General features: G+C 46.6%; 1 protein-coding gene across 1 annotated transcript in view; it reads right to left on the reverse strand.

Annotated features, from left to right (window-relative positions):
* Positions 1-12,297: 12,297 nt before the first annotated feature.
* The window catches only part of LOC139663774 (ERC protein 2-like), an 82,235-nt gene continuing 75,598 nt past the window's right edge, over positions 12,298-18,934 (reverse strand). Inside the window, exons 14-15 of the mRNA XM_071542516.1 lie at positions 16,593-16,745; positions 12,298-12,528 (exon numbers count right to left, since the gene is read on the reverse strand). Coding sequence (XP_071398617.1) covers positions 12,298-12,528; positions 16,593-16,745 — 384 coding nt within the window. The remainder of the gene's footprint in view (positions 12,529-16,592; positions 16,746-18,934) is intronic.

Raw genomic sequence — 18,934 nt, forward strand, 5'->3', positions numbered from 1 at the left:
CTGCCATTGTTAAATGCGACAGACAGCATGCAGGAGTGTGTGTGCGTTTCAGTGTCTTTGAAAGAAATAATAATACTGACAGAGACAGAAAGTGCGGAGGAGACCACCTCAGAGCAAAAGAAAATTCAAAATAGACAAAGTGGAGAAGAGTACACACACACAAACACACACACACATGCATACAAACATTTGACATAAAAAAAATCTGGCTGTCACAGAACAGCAACTTTAAAAGGGGGTGAACACCATGCGAGGAATACAGGGTAGCAAGAAAGAAAGAAATATTTATCAGTCTTTTATCTGCAGTCATGCAGTCAAACATACCAGGAAGCTGCTTAGAGGTGAGGGAGACACTGGCACGAAACACACTGTGATTGACATGTCAGGACGTCTGCAGAGTGCCGTGCGTGTGTGTATTTGTGTTTGTGTGAATGCATTCCTGCACATCTCTGTGTGCACGTGTTGATGCATGTGTGTGTATGTGTGTGTTTATTTTGCATTGGGCTTGGCACAAGACCATTGCTCCCTAAGTGACATGTCAGGACACTGATGTCAGGAAACTGAGACACTCTGAGTCTGACAAACAAGCCATGCCAGGAGGAGGATCTAAACAATGTGCCGCAATTGCTTTATTACTCACTGTTTGTCCTGGGTGTCATGTTACTAAAGTCTTCCCCACCATAAAAGCATTTTCTATGGTCGAGCAGTGTGTGTGTGCGCGTGTGTGTGTGTGTATGTGTGTGTTTGCTCTGGCAGAGGCTCCCCTGTGACTGGTTATATTGGACGTGCTCAAACAAAGCCAAACACACAACAGGAGCCGCAAGCAATTAGGGCCTGCCATAGTGCATAACTCCTCTCTGAACACCCTCTGTTCCTCTCTCTCTCTCCCTCTCTGTCTCTCTCTGTCTCTCTTTTTCTCCCTCTCCATCCATCAGTCTCCCTCTCTTTCTCCCCTACCACACATTTCAGTGATTATGCCACCCCGTGCCCCCCCTCCCCCCCCCCCCCCTCACCCCCCAAGACACACACACATCAACCTAAGCCCTGTTTGCGTGCTCTCTCTCTCAGTGTTGGCGCCCTGTGTGGCATCAGCAGCAGTATTACTGTTTGTGTGTATGTCATCTTCAGTATTACATGTTAACCTCAGCGGGCAGAACATCGCTGACTGGCAGGAGAAAGCCTGTAATGCTAGCAGGCAGTCTAATCCACAGGATTAATACACATTAGGATAGTTTAGCGGAGTGCTGGGTGGGCCCTGTATCTCAGTTTCACCTCGTCATTGGGACAAATTTGTCTGTCTCTCCCTCTGTCTGTCTGCACATTATGTCTGTACGCCCGCTTGCCCGCCTGCCTGTCTTTTCTATCTGTTTGCCTGACTGACTGTGTGAGAAGTTTAAAACATTACTCGCTATTCTTTTACTGCTGCTCGGTTCTTAACTCACTCCTACACAACAGATGATGAAGACATCTTCTCGTGGCAGAGCAGGGCCAGTAGTGGTGATTGATGGACATCCAGTTTGAATGGGATCTCCTATAGCCCTCATACGCTCTCACACTCTCTGACTTTGACAGTGTAGGGGATGATATCTTACTGCCTGTGGCTTGGAGAGCAGAAATGGGGAATTTCTGTTTCAAATCAATGTAAGAAAAAAGGGGGCGAATGCAATCTGGGTCAATCTCTCTCTCTCTCTCTCTCTCTCTCTCTCTCTGTGTCTGTGTCTCTCTGAGCTTTTGTCACTAAGCACCTCATAAGAGAGAAGTCTCTTTTTGCAAACATGGAGGGAGGAGAGGAAGGAGGGAGGGAGCAGTGTTGCAGCGGTAGAGGGGTGGGTTTGGGGGGGGTGCATGTCTGTACCAGTTGTGTACCAATAAAGCTAATGATTCCCATCTGGCCAGCGAGCTGATTCCTGCATTCCTGCTTTTTCATGTCACTAAGTTACCAGGCCATTACTCCAGCTCAGTCTGTGTGCCACTTTTCTTTTTTTTTAACCAGACCATTACTTTAAGCCTGAGACACAGTTGGAATGAATGAAATGCAGAATGCAGTCAGATGATATTGATAAAGCCAAAAGTTGTGAGTGTGTGTGTGTGTCTGCGTGTATGCATGCATTTCTATGTGCATATGCATGTGTGTAAATATTTGTGTGTGTATGTATGTGCACAAATGTGTTTTCATATGTGTGCGCGCACAAATATACACATGCATGCATATGTGTTTGTTTTGGACAGTATGAGAACTAGGAATAATGCCAGAGAAACAGCCCTTTTTGCATACTTACACCATGCACGACCCTGAGTGTGTATGTGTGTGTGTGTGTGTGTGTGTGTGTGTGCCTGCACCAAAATGCACTCCGATTTATTTTTATGTCTGCAGCATGCTCTCCCGTCCGTATGTCAGGGGACTGCATACCTCTGTATGTTTGTCCTATGTGTGTAAACCTTTTGTAGTGGGCTAGCGTAGCTCTCCTGTTACACACACACATGTTCTTTATGGGCTGGCTAATGGAGCTGAGCTCTTCCTGCCTCTGTGATGTGGTTTACTGTTGTTTGATGTGCCCAGGAATCCTGCATAGGAGAGCACCCCGAGCCGATCTTATCACATAAAAGCCCTCGCAATGGAAGAAGACACTCTACTCTCCTCTTTAACTTAATAGTGATCTGTGTCCGTGTGTGTGTGTGTGTCCCTGTGTGTGTGTGTGTGTGTGTGTGTGTATGCGTGTGCACCCTTTCTCTAATTCAATCGGGTGTGTAACCCAGGGCCAAACACACACATTTGAGTTCAATGAATTCTGAACTCAGAGACCTATGTCTAGAATGGACCAGAGACATGTCAGATATGTAAGAGTACCGTTACCATGTGTGTGTGTGTGTGTGTGTGTGTGTGTGTGTGTGTGTGTGTGTGTGTGTGTGTGCGTGTGTGTGTATGTGTGTGTGCATGTGTGCGTGATAGAGAAAGACCGAGACAGAGAGAACAAACAGGGATTTTTCCTTTTGCGATTTCCTCGTTGATTTCACATTGCTGTCATGCCATGCGTGACGACTCTGTGTGTGTGCACGCGCGCGCGCGTGTGTGTGTGTGTGTATGCGTGTATGTATGTTTGAGAGGCGATGATTAGTGCCCACACCCTATATCTGCTCATCTTCAGTCAGAGTGTTTAATTAAGCATAAACACAGACAGAAATGCGAGGAAACACTCAACCGCAGCCTCCCCAACAGCAGAAACATCATCCATTCGCAGCAGCCTCACGCACCCTCCAAATGCCACATACTTCATACTCACTGAATTCTATTCACATTACAGAATTCATTGTGGTTCCAGTTAAGGTCAGGATACACACATACTGTCTTGTTCAGGCTTTGAATGTAGTATGTTAAAATGACGCAACAACATATTCCACCATTCTCTGATCTTGAGTTAAATTACTCCTGACATAAAATACACATGCCCTCATACTTACATAAAGATGCTCATGCATGCCCACATGCTGATGTACGCACGCACACAGAGTCACACACACACACACACACACACACACACACACACAGTGATTTTCTGCGTTTCATCTGCAGCCTCACTGTCATGCCATTGTCTTTGCTCACACTCCCTCCAGTCATGCTTGTCTCTTCAGTATTCCTGTGTTGTTTGTTTAGTGGTGACCAGTCCTGTCTTTACCCAGCCTGTCTGCCCACATGAAGGCCCCGTCTGTCTTATTGATGCTAGCTTTAAAGCTGAAGGACTACACAGATTAGACTGCGGTCGCCATCTTGAAAAGATGGAGCGCTTGCTGCAAATAAACTTTGGGCCAGCCGAGGTTTGAGCTTGTTCTTTTCTCTTTTTTTTTTTTTTCATGGGTTCTGCTTTGTTTTTTCTTGGACGCCAAGTCCGATATCGTAAAAATGAGACAAAAGTTTTATTGCCGAGTTGTGAAACTTAACAGCTTCAATGATGCTTGTGAATGGCAATTTCTCTCCGCAAACAAATAAGACAAAATGGAGTTCTGGTTTTTATGAGAATTGAAATCTTAGTGGTGAGCTTAACTCCAGTGAACTCTTTTTTTCTCTTATTTTATTTTCTTCTTACTTCTCTTCTCCTTCCTCCCCTTTCCCTTGCTCCCCTTTCCTCTCGTTCCCTCTCCTCCTCCTCTCTTGTCTCTCATGTCTTCTTTCCTCCTCTCCTTTCCACTCCTACTCTTTGGATACCCACCGGCCCTGAGAGAACACTTGTGTTTCCAATATGTCTCTATTTAGCAGAGACCAAATGAACAAGACTGAGGCCAAAACAAGAGCAGGAAAAACCATCACATAGCCACTGGCACACTCTGCTTATCTTTCACTGCTAATAGCTCTCATGCTCTTTACATCATGCTCATATGCACACACACACACGCACGCGCACACAAGAATACACACGGACACGCACACATTTTGCACACACACACACACACACACACACATACACGCACGTTCTCATATGCGCATGCAAGCACACTTTCACACACATACACATACACACGCACACACACAAACACACAAATTCATGTATACACATGTTGCCCTCTGTGCACAAACATTTTCAACGAACACCGGCAAGGATACACGCACTCATCCAAACTTGCTTGGGCTGTTTCCTGCCACTGCCGAGAAGTACATAATGATAATTACAGTTTGGGTCTGCATCCCTGAATTAAGCAGATCAGACAACACACACACACACACACAAACTCCAGGAGTGCCAGAGGCTGCTGTGGTGTATCCAGACTGGTGTGCAGCCTTGGAGCGGCCCAGTGCTGGGAAGTGGTCCGTTCTACTATTGTTCTCTATTAAAACCTCCTGGGAGCCATCTCAGAGAGACTGAGAGACTTGCAGGGCCAATAAAACTCCAGTCAAACCAACAGAGAGTCAGGGAGACTAGGCCCGCAGTGAAGGCTTTATGTAACAATATGGCAAATCACTCTGATGGACAAAAACTAGGGGGACTATAGGGATAAAACGGGAGGCAGAGAGACAGCGAGAACGGTGAGAAATGAAGAGAGAGAGTGAGAGAAGCTAGAAGAAAAGTAGGAGTCAGAGCTCAGGTGCGTGCCAGCCACTGAGGCCAGGAGGTGTTTACAGTATGTGTGTGCCAGTAAGGCCCATTGACTCATGGGTATAGCAGTATCTTGTGTGCCCATAATGGTGAACCATGTGGGCATTTCACTCAGCCACTGTTTTAATGGCTGGTTTACAGCACAGCACACCCAACAACACATTACACCCAGCTGCACTGCTTAAGATAACACATCTCTCTCTTTCTCAATCTCTCTCACTCTCTCTTAGCTCTCCCCCTCCTCCTCTTTTGTTCTCTGTCTCATTGTATGTTAAGTGTGTGTGTGTTTGTGTGTGTGTGTGTGTGTGTGTGTGTGGTTAAGGGAGCATTGTACATCTCGCCTGCCTGTCAAAGAAGATGTCAGCTGGGAGGGCATGTAGCATTTCATCAGAGTGGACATTAATAAGTCTATTGTGTCTTAAAAAAAACACAGCACTGTTATTAATGGCCCCACTCTGGCGCTCCACTCTGGCGCTCCACTCTCCACTTGCTCTCTCTTTCTTTTGCTCTCTGTCTCTCTCTCTCTCTCTCTCTCTCATACACACAGTTCTGTACACTGTTTACACAGCAACTTGTCTAATGCAGGGCCAAAAGCCTGTCAACAAAGGGAGCATCCATAATTTAGTAGTTTCAACCTCCGCATCCTATTACCCACTATTAGTAACCTCCCTCTCTGTTAGACTATTACCTCCCTTAGATGTATAACAAATAACAAAGAACTGATTTTGTGCCACAGAACAATTTGAAACATCAAAACAAACAAAACACACAGAATCTGTTTTCTCTCCTGTTTAGACATCATAAGACTAGACATTGTAAAAATGTGATTTTCTTGTCTCTATCTATCTATCTATCTATCTATCTGTGTACAATGATAGCTTTGACAGTCCCTCCCTTCACCTTTCCTCCCTCCCTGTGTTCATTCCTGTCGTGACCCTGAGGGCAGACCCGTCGTTCAGAAGGCCGTCAGCGGTCACCTCTGGGTGCTGTGTCCTGGGCTGCCTCTTTATGACCGCAGGGCCCACCTAATCAATTGCCCACTTACGCATGCACGCACACACACACACACACACACACACACACACACACACACACACACACGCCCACGCCCACGCGCACACACACACACACACACACACACACACGGCTCCCAATCAATTAGTCTTGAGATTTATACAGCAGGGTAAACTTGGGGGTGGTGGCCTCCCTCGGGCCAATCAGATTGGGCTTTCCCGAGAGTTCTACCCCAGCCAAATGACACTAATTAGCTTTGTGTGTGTGTGTGTGTGTGTGTGTGTGTGTGCACGTGCATGTATATGTGTGTGTGTGTGTGTGTGTGTGTGTGTGTGTGTGTGTTTGCGAATGACACTAATTAGCAGGGCTAGTGCACCTACTTCCTCAGGACCATTTCCTGTGATAGTAATTATTAGGTACGTGTGATAAATTCCAGGCCTTCCTCCACCCGTCCAGGGACAGAGAGAAAGAGAGAAAGAGAGAGATAGAGAGAGAGAGAGAGAGAGAGCAACAGAGAGAGAGAGAGAGGGAGGAGAGAGAGAGAGAGAGAGAGAGAGAGAGAGAGAGAGAAAGACAGACAAAGGAAGAGGAGAAAGGAAAGGAAGGAAGGAAAGAAGAGAGCAAAATCAACTTTTTAGAGAGCATTTAGTATTCACAGAAAGTAGAAAAGGTCAATGATAAAAGCGTGATGAATAAAGTAATCAGGCCAGGAGGGGAGACAGTGAAAGAAAGTTGTTACTCAAGAAAAGAGCGGTCTGTCAGTCAGTAAAAAGGTGATAACAGTAGTTTCCACATGCAACATCTTCCCCTCGCCTCCCCATCCTCTCCTCTGTTTGTCAATCACTGCATTCTTTTTGCTTCAGTGTGTCACATTCATCCCCTCTTCACTGCGTCAGTCTCCTGATGAGGACAACAAGTTCTTTTTGTCTCTGGAAAGACTCTTCCATCTGCGTCTGTCAGTCTGACCAAACACACACACACACACACTTCCCTATTTGACCGATGTCTCTCTGAGCCTCTGCATATCTGTCAGTTCCGCATCATCTTTATAAGACAGCTCCAGCTCACCAGTCAGTCATGCATCGTCTTTACGAGACGACGCCACTTCTCCCGGCCACTCCATGGCTCGCAAATCCTCTCCAATATGACAGTACCCCGGCGGTTACCATAGGTGAACAGAGTGTGTGTACATCTGCGTGCCAGTGGCATGAAACATGAGTTAGGGTTACATACAGGACATAATTTGATACTGTTTATATTTATCTGTATGTGGGATTGAGCTCATGACAGGAACATTGTAGGCTGCAGTTCCAGGGAATAACATAGTCTGGAAAAATTGAATAAAAAACTAATAGCCCTTTTGCAAGGCACTTAACCCCCAGCTGCTGCAGTGGAGCTGGATAATATCCAGTTAAGTTGAAGACTAAATGTACTTGGCAGCCTTCAGGTGCAAGTTTGCCCTCCCAATACCTACAACTGTTCTCCGAGGCGGCCGCTGAAAGCAGTCATCTTGCTTGATTACCTAAGAATTGAAATCGAAATCTATATCAATATTTTCTGACACATAAAAGGTGTAATATCCCTTAATTAAACTTACTGTATGGGCCCTTCATTACTTTACTGTACTGGACGAGGAACCTGGAGGGCAGGGATTTCCATGTGATGAAGCCCTCCATTGACGAGGCCACGGAGGAGGAGGAGCGGGGTGGAGCATGCCTAGGCCCTGACATAATAACACACGTACCGGCCCGACAGCCGACACACATGTCGAAGGTAAACACGCGTGTCAGAGGGCACGGGAGCACAGACAGACATGATGAATGGCCCGCGGTTCCCACGAGGCGAGACACACACACACACACACACTCGCCATGAGAGAGAGGAAGGTGATGTGTGGTCACCCCCTCCTCATCAGCGCAGCACAGAGAATCCCATTCACACACTGCACCGACCTCCTATGTCTCATCGTTACCTATCACAACAACGTCACTGTAACACCTACACTTGTGTGTCTGCGCGTGCATGAGTGTGTGTGTGTGTGTTTGTGAGAGTGCGTGTGTGTCGTGTGTGTGTCCATGTGTGCACGTGTGTGTACACATATTCGTCCATGCATACAAAAGTGTATGAAGAGTATGCTTGCATCTGTGTGCTTGTATGCATGTGTGTGTGTGTGCATGTGTGTGTGTGTAATTGCATATGTACCTTATCTACCTCCTTGCATACAAAAGTATATGAGCGTGTGCAAGTGTGTGAGGGTGTGTTTGCATTGTGTATGTACATGTGTCAGTGTTTGCATGCATGTGTTTGAATGTGTGCATGTGTGTGTGTGGAAATATACAAACATGTGTACATACTGTATATGCCTGCAATAGTGTACAGGCACATGCATATTTGTGTTTACATGCATGTGTGTGCATGTGTCAATGTGTGTATGCCTGTGTTTGCCTGTGTGTGTATATACAGTATATGTGTGTGTGTGTGTGTGTGTGTCCAGGCCCCTCCGAGAGCTCAGAGAGCGGGGACATGACCTTGCCAGTACAGCTGGTCTCTCTGTGTTTAGCCAGTGTAACCATGGCGATGGCGCCGTGCAGACAGGATGTCTATGTCGGGGATTTGAAAGTCATAACGTCGCTACTGCTCTAAGCTTCATTATGCCATTGGTTACTGTAACTATCCAACACAAACGGATACATGAACACAATTCATGGGCAGAATTGAATTTAAGGGTTACAGGTTATGGAGGTTATTCGTTTTCCAGTGTGGAAATTAGTTCTTCTGCCTTTAGTGTGGAGTTAATGATACAGGAAAAGGAGAAAGCATGAGATATAGTTCACACATTTTGTGAATGTAACTGCAGTATCATATGATGCTGTAGGCGTGTGTGTGTGTGTGTGTGTGTGTGTGTGTGTGTGTGTGTGAGGGCACCAAGACAAAAGAAATGCCGGGATATTGGACAGAAAATGGCCAGCAACACCACAGCAAACATACAGGAGGTGGATCCATTTAGCTCAACTCTGGCCGTCCTGCTCTCACCCACCCATCTCTCTCTCCAGCCCTTCTCTGCTAATCAGACTCCCTCCCGCCTCCATCTATCCCTCCCTTCCTTCTTCCACCCCTCCTTCCATCATCCCCTTCCTCCCTTTCTCCATCCATCACTCCCTCATCCATCCATCACCCCCTCCCTCAATCCATCCATTTTTTCCATCACTTACCACTTCCTCCCAAACGCTCTGCTACAACTTCACTTATTCTCTCTCGATTGTCTAATAGAGTCTTTCTGCACGATTTTCCTTCCATCTCTCAAATCTTCCACTTTCCCCCAAGTCTTCCTCTCAAAATTCCCACTTTTTCCACTCCACATCTCTTTATGCCTCTCCCTCGAAGCCGCCGCTATCTTCTCTCTGCCCTATCATCGTTTTCCATCTCTAAAATGTAAACAGAGATAATATCGGCTACATTCCCACTGTCTACAGGAGGATCAGGTTCAGTAAGCCACCGCGGTGTTGTGGCATGTAGTATTATCCCATTCAGACTATGGAAACATCTCAATGACTAGCTATTCAAAATGTCCAAACACATAATTTCTCTATTGTGCACCTACACCCCATGACCCTAGACTTAATAATGACTAGCTCCTCTAGAGGCCATCTGTGTGTGTGTGTGTGTGTGTGTGTGTGTGTGTGTGTGTGTGTGTGTGTGTGTGTGTGTGAATGCTGTACAGTATGGTGGAAACTCAATCTGGTGTGGGGTGATAGAGCAGACCTGCACAGCTCCTTATACATCAAACATTCTGCTCTGTATCTCAAAAAGGCAAATATGAAAACACACACGCACGCACACAGACGCGTGCGCACACACACACACACACACACACACACACACACACACACACAATAAGAGCTAGGAAACCCAGCGTACAGTGAGAGGATATTGAAAATGATTTTTTCCCCTCTTGTCTCTTTCATTAACAGTGTTGAAAAGCCAAGAGTCTGCTCTCTCTCTCCCTCTGGCTCACACACACACACACACACACACACACACAGCTCCACAGTTCACTGGGGAACGTGCTTCACATGGTTTGCTTCAGCTGGTCTTCTTGACAAATGCCACATTACAGTGGAGAGAGGGAGAAACTTGGCGTGCAGTCAAACTTCTCTCATGATTTCTAAGATTTGAAATACTTCAGTTTGTGTAGCCCTCACCCCCTCCATTCCATCCTACCCTCTCTCTCTCTCTCTCTCTCTCTCTCTCTCTTTCTCTCATTCTGTCTCATTTTGTTCTTGTGCTCTAAACTCGCTTCCTCCCTGTCTCTCTTTCTCTCTCTCCTTACCTCTCTTTCTCTGCCCTATCTTTCCTGTTTAGTTTTCCCTGCGCTAACTTGGACCAGAACTGAGCTGTGGGAATATGGCCCCTATAAGCAGAAAGCCAAAGTTTGTGTAAGTATGTGCATGTCTGCAGACGTGAGTGATTATATGTGAGTTTCAGTGAGGTTGTGTGTGTGTGTGTGTGTGTGCACGTCCTGCGTGAGTATCTTTGTGGCTTTTTCAGATGTAAGTCAGTCTCACGCAGCTTCGCCCGTCGCAATTCAACAGTCCTTTAATCCTCATCATCAGTGACCCCAAACCCCTGCCTCCGACCTCTTCACACACACACACAACAGATTCAGGCACACAAGCATACATACACACAGATACAGGCACACACACACACACAGAGGATCCAGTGCACGAAAGACCACACACACACTCATGCCCCCTATGCCCCCTCCATTAGCTCTTACCAGTGTAGACTTGTATTCAGTCTAAGTCTTGAACACAAAAGCAAAGAATCCAATCCACTTTGTAGCCATTTATGTCAACCAACCATCACACTATCCTTTTTTCTCATACAGCCTTCTAATGGTAATATGATAACGATTTAAGCCTAGTGCCTACACTACCATACAAAAGTATCATTCACATGCCGGCTCCACAAGCATGTTCATAATTTCACGTACATACCTAGAAGCACGGATTGTGTCTGTATCATATGTAATGCATTTCCTCCGCTAAACATCCTCAGTAATGTTTGGATGGTGGAAATTGGAACAGACAGGAAGATGGTTTGTATCACACGTGTGTGCGCACACACGCGGGCATGGGCACTCTGTTTCTCTGTCTCCAATACACCACACACACACACACACACGCACACACACACACGGGCATGCACGCACACACGGGCATGCACACAGACACACACACACATTCTTTTAGAGTTAGTGTGATCAGAGGGTTTTGCGAGGCGTAATGGATTTTAAAAGTAGTGTTTTCAATACATATGTGCCAGCCTTCTCTTTTGTACTGTACTGAGTGGCTGACATTAAAGGCATTTCTCTGCAGCACATGACAACCAGATATGCGCTCCATGCTCCTTCAATCAGAGCACTCAAAGCAAACACACATGTAGCCGCTCCACTGACAGATCACTGAACTCACTCACACATTCATGCATACCCACTGACACACACTCACACATGGAAACGCATCCAGTCCTACACACATGCAGTTTTTTTTTCGTTTCCTCCATCTCTGACTGTCTCTCACACACACAGTCATGCACATGGAAATGCAACCGCGCACACATTTGTCTGAACTCTGGCGGACCTGCTGTCCATGGCTCTCTGGGCTCCACCTGTCCTCAATAACTGTAACTATTCACAAGGCAGCTATAGACTCCTGCTTTAACACTCACCTCAACGCTGATGTCTATATAACACACACGCACAGATGCACATGGACACAGGTGAGCACACACACACACACACACACAACATAAAGACATATATGAACATGCGTAACATTATACAGTACACACAGATTTCTGTTGTAGCAACGGGGCTGCTGTAATGCCAGTGCAGTAATGTTTGCACATTATTAACTTAGCTACCTTGAAGTCTTTTTCTACTGACCAGAGAAAATCAGAGCCATGAATGTGTATGACATATGGTTATATGTGATGTGTTATTCTGACCGATCATACTGCTGTTTATAGAGACCTGGAAAGAGTTAGGTACGGAGTGAAGAGATAAAAAGAGAAATGAAGATGCATAGATGAGGGAGAAGGAGGAGGAACTACTCAGTGGAATCAGTTGTAATGTTTGGTTGGAATGAAAACCTGCATACTCCTCCATGGCACAGGAATGGACACTACTAGCTTAGAGGGAACATGTAGATATGTAGATATAAATATGTATGTATGGATGGCTGGATGTGAGTGAGACTGACTTCATCTCCAGTATCTCTTCCAGCTGTTTGCGTCTCTCCTGGCGCAGGCTGTTGAGGTGTCCGTCTCTCTCATGCAGAGACTGCTGGGTGGAAGACAGACGCAGCTTGGTGGTGTCCAGCTCCTGCCGCGTCTTCTCCAAGGCCCCCATCAGCTCCTCCAACTGGTCATGGAGACGCACACACACACACACACACACACACACACACGCAGGGATCAATAGCATGCATGTAACATCAGGTGAATATGCATACACCTATACGTTCACACAATATGTGGTCAGACAAATACACACAGGCACATTTACATGGCGGGAGAGAGAGAGAGAGAGAGAGAGAGAGAGAGAGAGAGAGAGAGAGTGAGTGAGTGTGTGTGTGTGTGTGTGTGTGTTTGCACGATGGAGGCATGCTGAGTTTCCTCCCCTGGATTTAAAATAAGGTGAAATGACTCCCTAAACACGAAAATGAATGGCCGCCTGACAGCGAGGAGGAGGTGAAATTACCCTGGGCCAAAGGTCAGCTGAATGACATGGCCGCTGACCCTCACACTGGAAATGAAAGTTGCATACCCTCACCCCTTCCCCTTCTCTTCTTTAACCTCTCTCCCTCTCTTCCTTCTCTCATTTCGTCTCATTCTCAAGTGTGCTTCCACTTCAGAGCAGGTGAGAAGGCTGTTCAACCCCTCAACTTCATCTCCTCTACACACATGCCCTCCAGCCATGCAGGCCTGCATGCTCAACCTGCATGTCTGACAGACAGGATGTGACCTCAGGGCGTCATTATCCTAAGACAGGAAGTGTCTAATTGTCTAACAAGTGCTGCACAATAGGATGCAGTCCTGGGCACCCTTGTTAAGATGATATAAATGGAAGATCATGAGAATATTAATTTGTCTTTGTTCAATCATGCTGATTTGCATATTTGTTAATAAAGATAATCAAACGGTGGATTCTGGAGTGATGGATCTCAAATGAACAAAGGGAGGAGAGAGAGAGAGAGGGAGAAGTGAAAAAAAAGAGAGAGAGTATTAAGGGAAAGAGCTCCATGGGGTAGGACATGAAAAAAGGAATGGGCCTCTTTTATGAAGGGGCCAAATCGTTCACACATTTTCAGGACACCCTCCATCTCCGCCGTTTCTCTAGGTGTGTTTCACAGATGTCAGATAATGTGCTCACTCACTCTTCATGAATATCACATATGGAGAGAGAGAGAGAGAGAGAGAGAGAGAGAAGAAAGCGAGAAATAGAAAGGAGAGAGGGGGAGAGAGAAATTCAAAGATGGTGTGAAAGTCTAACAGTGAAGCTACACCAGAGGGAGAGTGTTGTGTTGCCATCAGCATCGTGTCCACAGTGACAACTCCCAGTATTAACTTTCTGGATAGTATCCAGTTCAATCCAATTCAAACTAGATGTCCAACTGTCCTAAATCACGCATTTAATGTTTGATGTCTGCTTTCAGGCCTCAAAGAACCCAAAGCCACCCTTTTTGTCTTGAAAGCCAAGGGTCACACACACAAATCCATTTACACCCACCACATGTCTATCAACCCCCAAGCCCCGACTACAAACCCCCCCAGTCCCCCAATACTCCACCACCCAGGCTAGCCCTCACTTCACAATCACATCATTAATAAGGAATACAATGCATTTTAGTGAAATTAGGGACCTAATCAGCTTAGCGGTGAGCCTGTGCGTGCTAATTTAGCTCAACTTCAAGGCAAAGCCCCCCAGCCAGGCTAAGGCTCGCTAAGACTGGCCCAAAGCCCCTTTAGTCGCTAAGCTGATTGGGGGCTCAGAGGTAAGGGCCAAATCCCTCTTGTCCATTCGCGTCGGTGTTGCTGGTTCAAAGGCCTAGTTCAAACGCCACGGAGAGAGAGAGGGAGAGACAGAGGAACAGAAAGGGAGAGAGGGGGCAAGAGAGGGAGAGTGCAGACAACGGTGATTGGGTGAGACAACTTAAGAAGGCAGATGAGAAAGAATGAAGGTTGGGACTCCAGAAAAGACAGCAGTAGAGCAGAGTAAAAGACCAGAGATAGAGAGAAGCAGAGATGGAGTGAAAGACAGGGGGAGTGAGTGATAAAGGCTGAGTGGGGGTGTGAAGAACAGTGACCCGGAGCATTACCCATGCTCCATTTCAGCAAGTCAGGCTGATGGGATGACTTTCAGCGCATTACACATCATGAGACTGATTACTCCGGGACAGAGGGGAGAAGAAAGGAGAGAATCAAGAAAAGAGGAGGAGAAAAAATGTGAGAATATGAGTCTGGCAGGGCGCTCTGAAACGGTGCCAGGGTCAGGTGATGTTTCAGGAGGACCTGTCCCTCTCTCTGCACTCCCTCCCTCTCCGTCTGTCTCTCTCTTTTCTCCCCCCCTCTCTTTCTCTCTGGCATCGGAAGCAAGATTATGGCAGTTGGCTGATGACTGTAACTGCATGTTAATGGCATGTTGACTCACTGCCTCCTTATGTGGTGACGCCATGTTGGCTCACTGCGTCGGTTCAATGTGTTGACAGCACCTAGCAGTGAGCATCGTGGGGATTGAGCGGCTTGAGTGCCAGGCGAAATGGGCGTCTTTCCTTGTGTCGACAGTGTGACTGCAACTCCGTTCTGGCTCAATATGTGTCAAGAACAGTCGCCAGTGTGACTGCATGCTGGCTCAACATGTTTTCTCTGTGTTGGGTCTGTGCTGGCTTGAAATGAAAGCAAGTTAACTATGGCTTTTGGGGTCAGTCTTAGCTTGTTGAGTGTTAACATGTCACACGTTAGTAACGGATTTCCCTGATTCTTTGGTCACACTCGGGTAAACCTGGGTCAGAGCTGAATCATCCGCTTCTATGCGTGCAGAAAGTCTCACAAATGGAAGTATTCTATCCTTATGGACTTCACCATGGATGATAATACTGTTTGATAAACACTGGACCCATGCTGACTATTAGTCAAGCATGTAAAGTACACAGAGTGCAAGGAGGAGCGGATTAGAAAAACAAGCCACAGTTAGCATTGGCTCCCATCTCACTGCCCCAGTTGCCAAATATATGCTAGTTTCAGCTTGTGTATTCTAAGCTAAGTTTGATCTTCTCTCTCTCTCTCTTTCTTCTGCTATGTCCTGCTCCTCTCATCTCCTCTCCTCATCTGTTCAGCTCTCCTCTATCAGTTTCTGACACCGTCTGAATGTGCGTGTATGCACTTGTGTGCGTGAGAGAGATAGAAACAAGTGAGAGAAAGCATGTGTATGTTTGAAGCAAAACAGCCGCCATTCTGACTCAAAATGTTCATGCTCGCTCTAACCGCCGATTGCTCTCATATTACTTGTGGCAGTCATAAGTAATGCAAGGTCATTCTCATTCAAATGCACACTCACACCAGAAGGAAACACACTCCCATGCCCTGTTTCTCTTTCCCACCACAGACACACCTACACACACACTCACACATACATACAAACACACGCACATACATTTACACACATTTGGACCCACTAAACGAGGCAGGCAGACCGGCAGGCAGTCAGAAAGACAGATAGACAGAAAGACAGACAGAGTAAAAGGTAAGGTAACACTGTCTGAACTGTTTCCCTGTGGAAACAAGATCCAGAAGAAGGCAGTCTGTACTCCGTGCCTCATCACTGCAACCCTGAAGTCTACAGCTTTGTCCACAATTATAATGAATTCTGATTAGACATACACACTCACAAACACACACAGCGCACATGCACACAGACTCACAATATGTTAAACATATGCCCACATTTTGAAAGAGGTGGAGCATGCAACAGCAAACTGAAAGAGAGGCAGAAAATGAAAGGAAGGTGCTGGAAAATTTCAGTTTCAGTTTTAGAATTTCGGTCTAGAGGGAAAGAACAAACAAGGATATGTTTAGAGAAAGATAATAACTGTATTACAAAGAAAAGACAATCAGCAAGAGGAAACAAAAAGCAATTATCCATTTTGTCATATGGGCTACATGATAAGAGGTTGAGGATTATTCATTAGCCATTGCCTGCCTGCAGTTATACACTTAGCCACATGGAGGTGCAGTTCAGTTCCTCACATTTTCTCAATGGCCTTAGCTTTTTTAATGCAGGACCTGGGTGAGCTGATGGCAGCAAGTGTGACTGGCAATAGGTCAGGTTGCCTATATAAGGATGTATGAGATTGTGTGTGTGTGTGTGTGTGTGTGTGTGTGTTGGTGCATGAGTCTGTCCATCAGTGCGTGTGACATCATGTCAACCTGTCTCTGAGCCTGAGTGTGGGCGGCCTCCTCCTGCGCCCAGAGCGCCTCCCTGTGTGCGGAGGTGTTCATGCTCTCCCTCAGTGCCCTCTCCAACTCCCTGATCCGCTCCGCTGTCTCCCGCATGGCATCCTGGGAAGCCGAGGAAGGAAGCTGAGGGGTTTAGAGGAGGAGGAGTAGGAGGAGGAGGGGTGGAGGCACAGTAGTAAAAGCCAGGGGGAGAGTGTCCATCTTTGAGTACATTTTGATGTAAAAACTCGGCACCAAAATCCTTTTACACTGGAAAAACATTGTCAAAAGACATGATTTGCGTAAAGGAATAATTATTTGTCCTTTGGCTCGGAGGAATCCTGTGCGTGAAAGAGAGAGACGGATGAAAGACTGGCGGAAGTCAAAAGCTGTGGTGAGAGAAGAAGAGAGACTTCCTTTAGAAGAGAGGAAAACAGCAGAAGACAGAAGAGAGTGATAAGTGATAGAAAGAGAGAGTGTGTGGAAGAGCCATGACCTTGCCGACATCCATATGGGTGTGTGACATGTGTGCGCGCGCGCATGTGTGTATGTATGTATAGTGTGCGTGTTCACATGTACAGTGTGTGTGTGGCCTCTCTGACACCTACGGTGAGTGGGGGAAAAGGATCCCTCTCCACACTGGGTGATGGAGCTGTGAAAGAAAACATTGGACAGAAATAATAAACCCTCCGATCCCGTCTGTCTCTCTCTCTCTCTCTCTCTCTCTCTCTCTCCCTCTCTCTCTCTCTCTCTCCCACTCCTCCTCAGCTGACTCGCCTGCAAGTTCACACGTTCACACTTTTCTGGGAGCAGTGCAGAAGTCTTGGAGTCACGGGGACAAGGACACACAAAAGGCGATTCCTTGTATCTTTTGTTAGAATGACAGGTTCAAGTTTAAGTTCCTTTGATTGCCGCACAGCCTGATGCGTAAATGCTAAAAATCCAATGATCCACAGCCGACCAAAGACGCATAATCAAAGTCAATAGTCAATAATTGGGGTTCTTCATCCAAAAGACGATAGCCAAAGGGGGCTAATTCACAAGTGACTAAAACAACAGCCATGGGATTATCCCTGAGTGTGATGGAAATAGCGCCGATTCAGCCAAATCACAGGCGGATGCTTGTGGCTCGTCACGTCAGCACGACACAGCTGGAGGAGAGCGACAAACACACCCACACACACACGTACAGAGGCAGGCTGTGTGCGTCAGCAGTCTGAAGCCGTAATTGGATGTGACAGATGGGCAGTAATTCGATGCACCAGCATCAACAAGCACTGGTCTGACCCCGCCCCACAGAGACAGAAACACACACATACACGTGCACGGGCACACACACACACACACACACACCTACGCACCCCACTGAGACAGAGGCTGCCACCACTGGACCCCCGAGAGTGAAACCCAACCAGAGAGCTGTGTGTGTGTGTGTGTGTGTGTGTGCGCATGTGTGTGTGTGTGTCTGTGTGAGTGTGTGCATCTGTGTGTTATGTGGGTCAGTTAAGTAACAAGAGAAATTTGCTGGCTTTCAAGAATACAAAGAACAAAATGAAGGTCTGCAAAGAAGGGTAAGTGCAGAGAGATAGCGAGCGAGAGAGATAGAGAGAGACAGAGCGAGAAAGATAAAGAGAGCGAGATAGAGAGAGAGAGAGAGAGAGAGAGAGGGGAGAAAAGGAAAGATAATTGCCGCCGCAGCGCCAATCATCACCTCATACCCTGGGGAAGCCTCATTATGAAGTCTGGCCCCTTCTGGTTTGATGGAGGGATTATAATCACTAAAATAAACGAGTGGGGAGTGAGAGAATGCACATTTCCAGCAGCTCCACACCTCTGATCCCCTGCTTCACACATACACACACACACACACACACACACTCCCGCCAACCATTCATTCACACTGCCTGACCCAGGCAGAAGTAGACATCTCTCTTTGTCTCTGTCTCTGTCTCCGTCTCTCTCTCTCTCTCTCTCTCTCTCTCTCTCTCTCTGTCAAAAAGTTGTGTGTGCAGCCTCAACCTCTGTGGGTGCTGTTTCATGATTTTGATGTTAAAAAGTTTATTATGTGTTTTAATGTAGGGCCAGAACTTTGGTACACACTTTCAGTGAAGTTTATAGAGTGTGGGAAAAGGCTTTGGGCCAGTGAAAAAGCCAAGCTGCGATTTATCTTCTTCAATTGTTCCCAGAGAAAAGAATGGCCTTCCACTATCCGTATGGCTTCAAACAGATGGAGAGTACCGGGTGTCGCTGATGCCTCTCCGCTACAGAGTGGGGGCAGGCAGATAGCGGAGGGATAAAAGGCCTGTGTGAAGGTTTGAAGTGAACGTTTCCGA

This window comes from Centroberyx affinis, unplaced genomic scaffold (assembly GCF_046629955.1).
Source record: "Centroberyx affinis isolate AG114_WGS23_722 - 3 ecotype Tasmania unplaced genomic scaffold, CSIRO-AGI_Caff_v1 ptg004114l_1, whole genome shotgun sequence".
NCBI classification, from domain to species: domain Eukaryota; kingdom Metazoa; phylum Chordata; class Actinopteri; order Beryciformes; family Berycidae; genus Centroberyx; species Centroberyx affinis.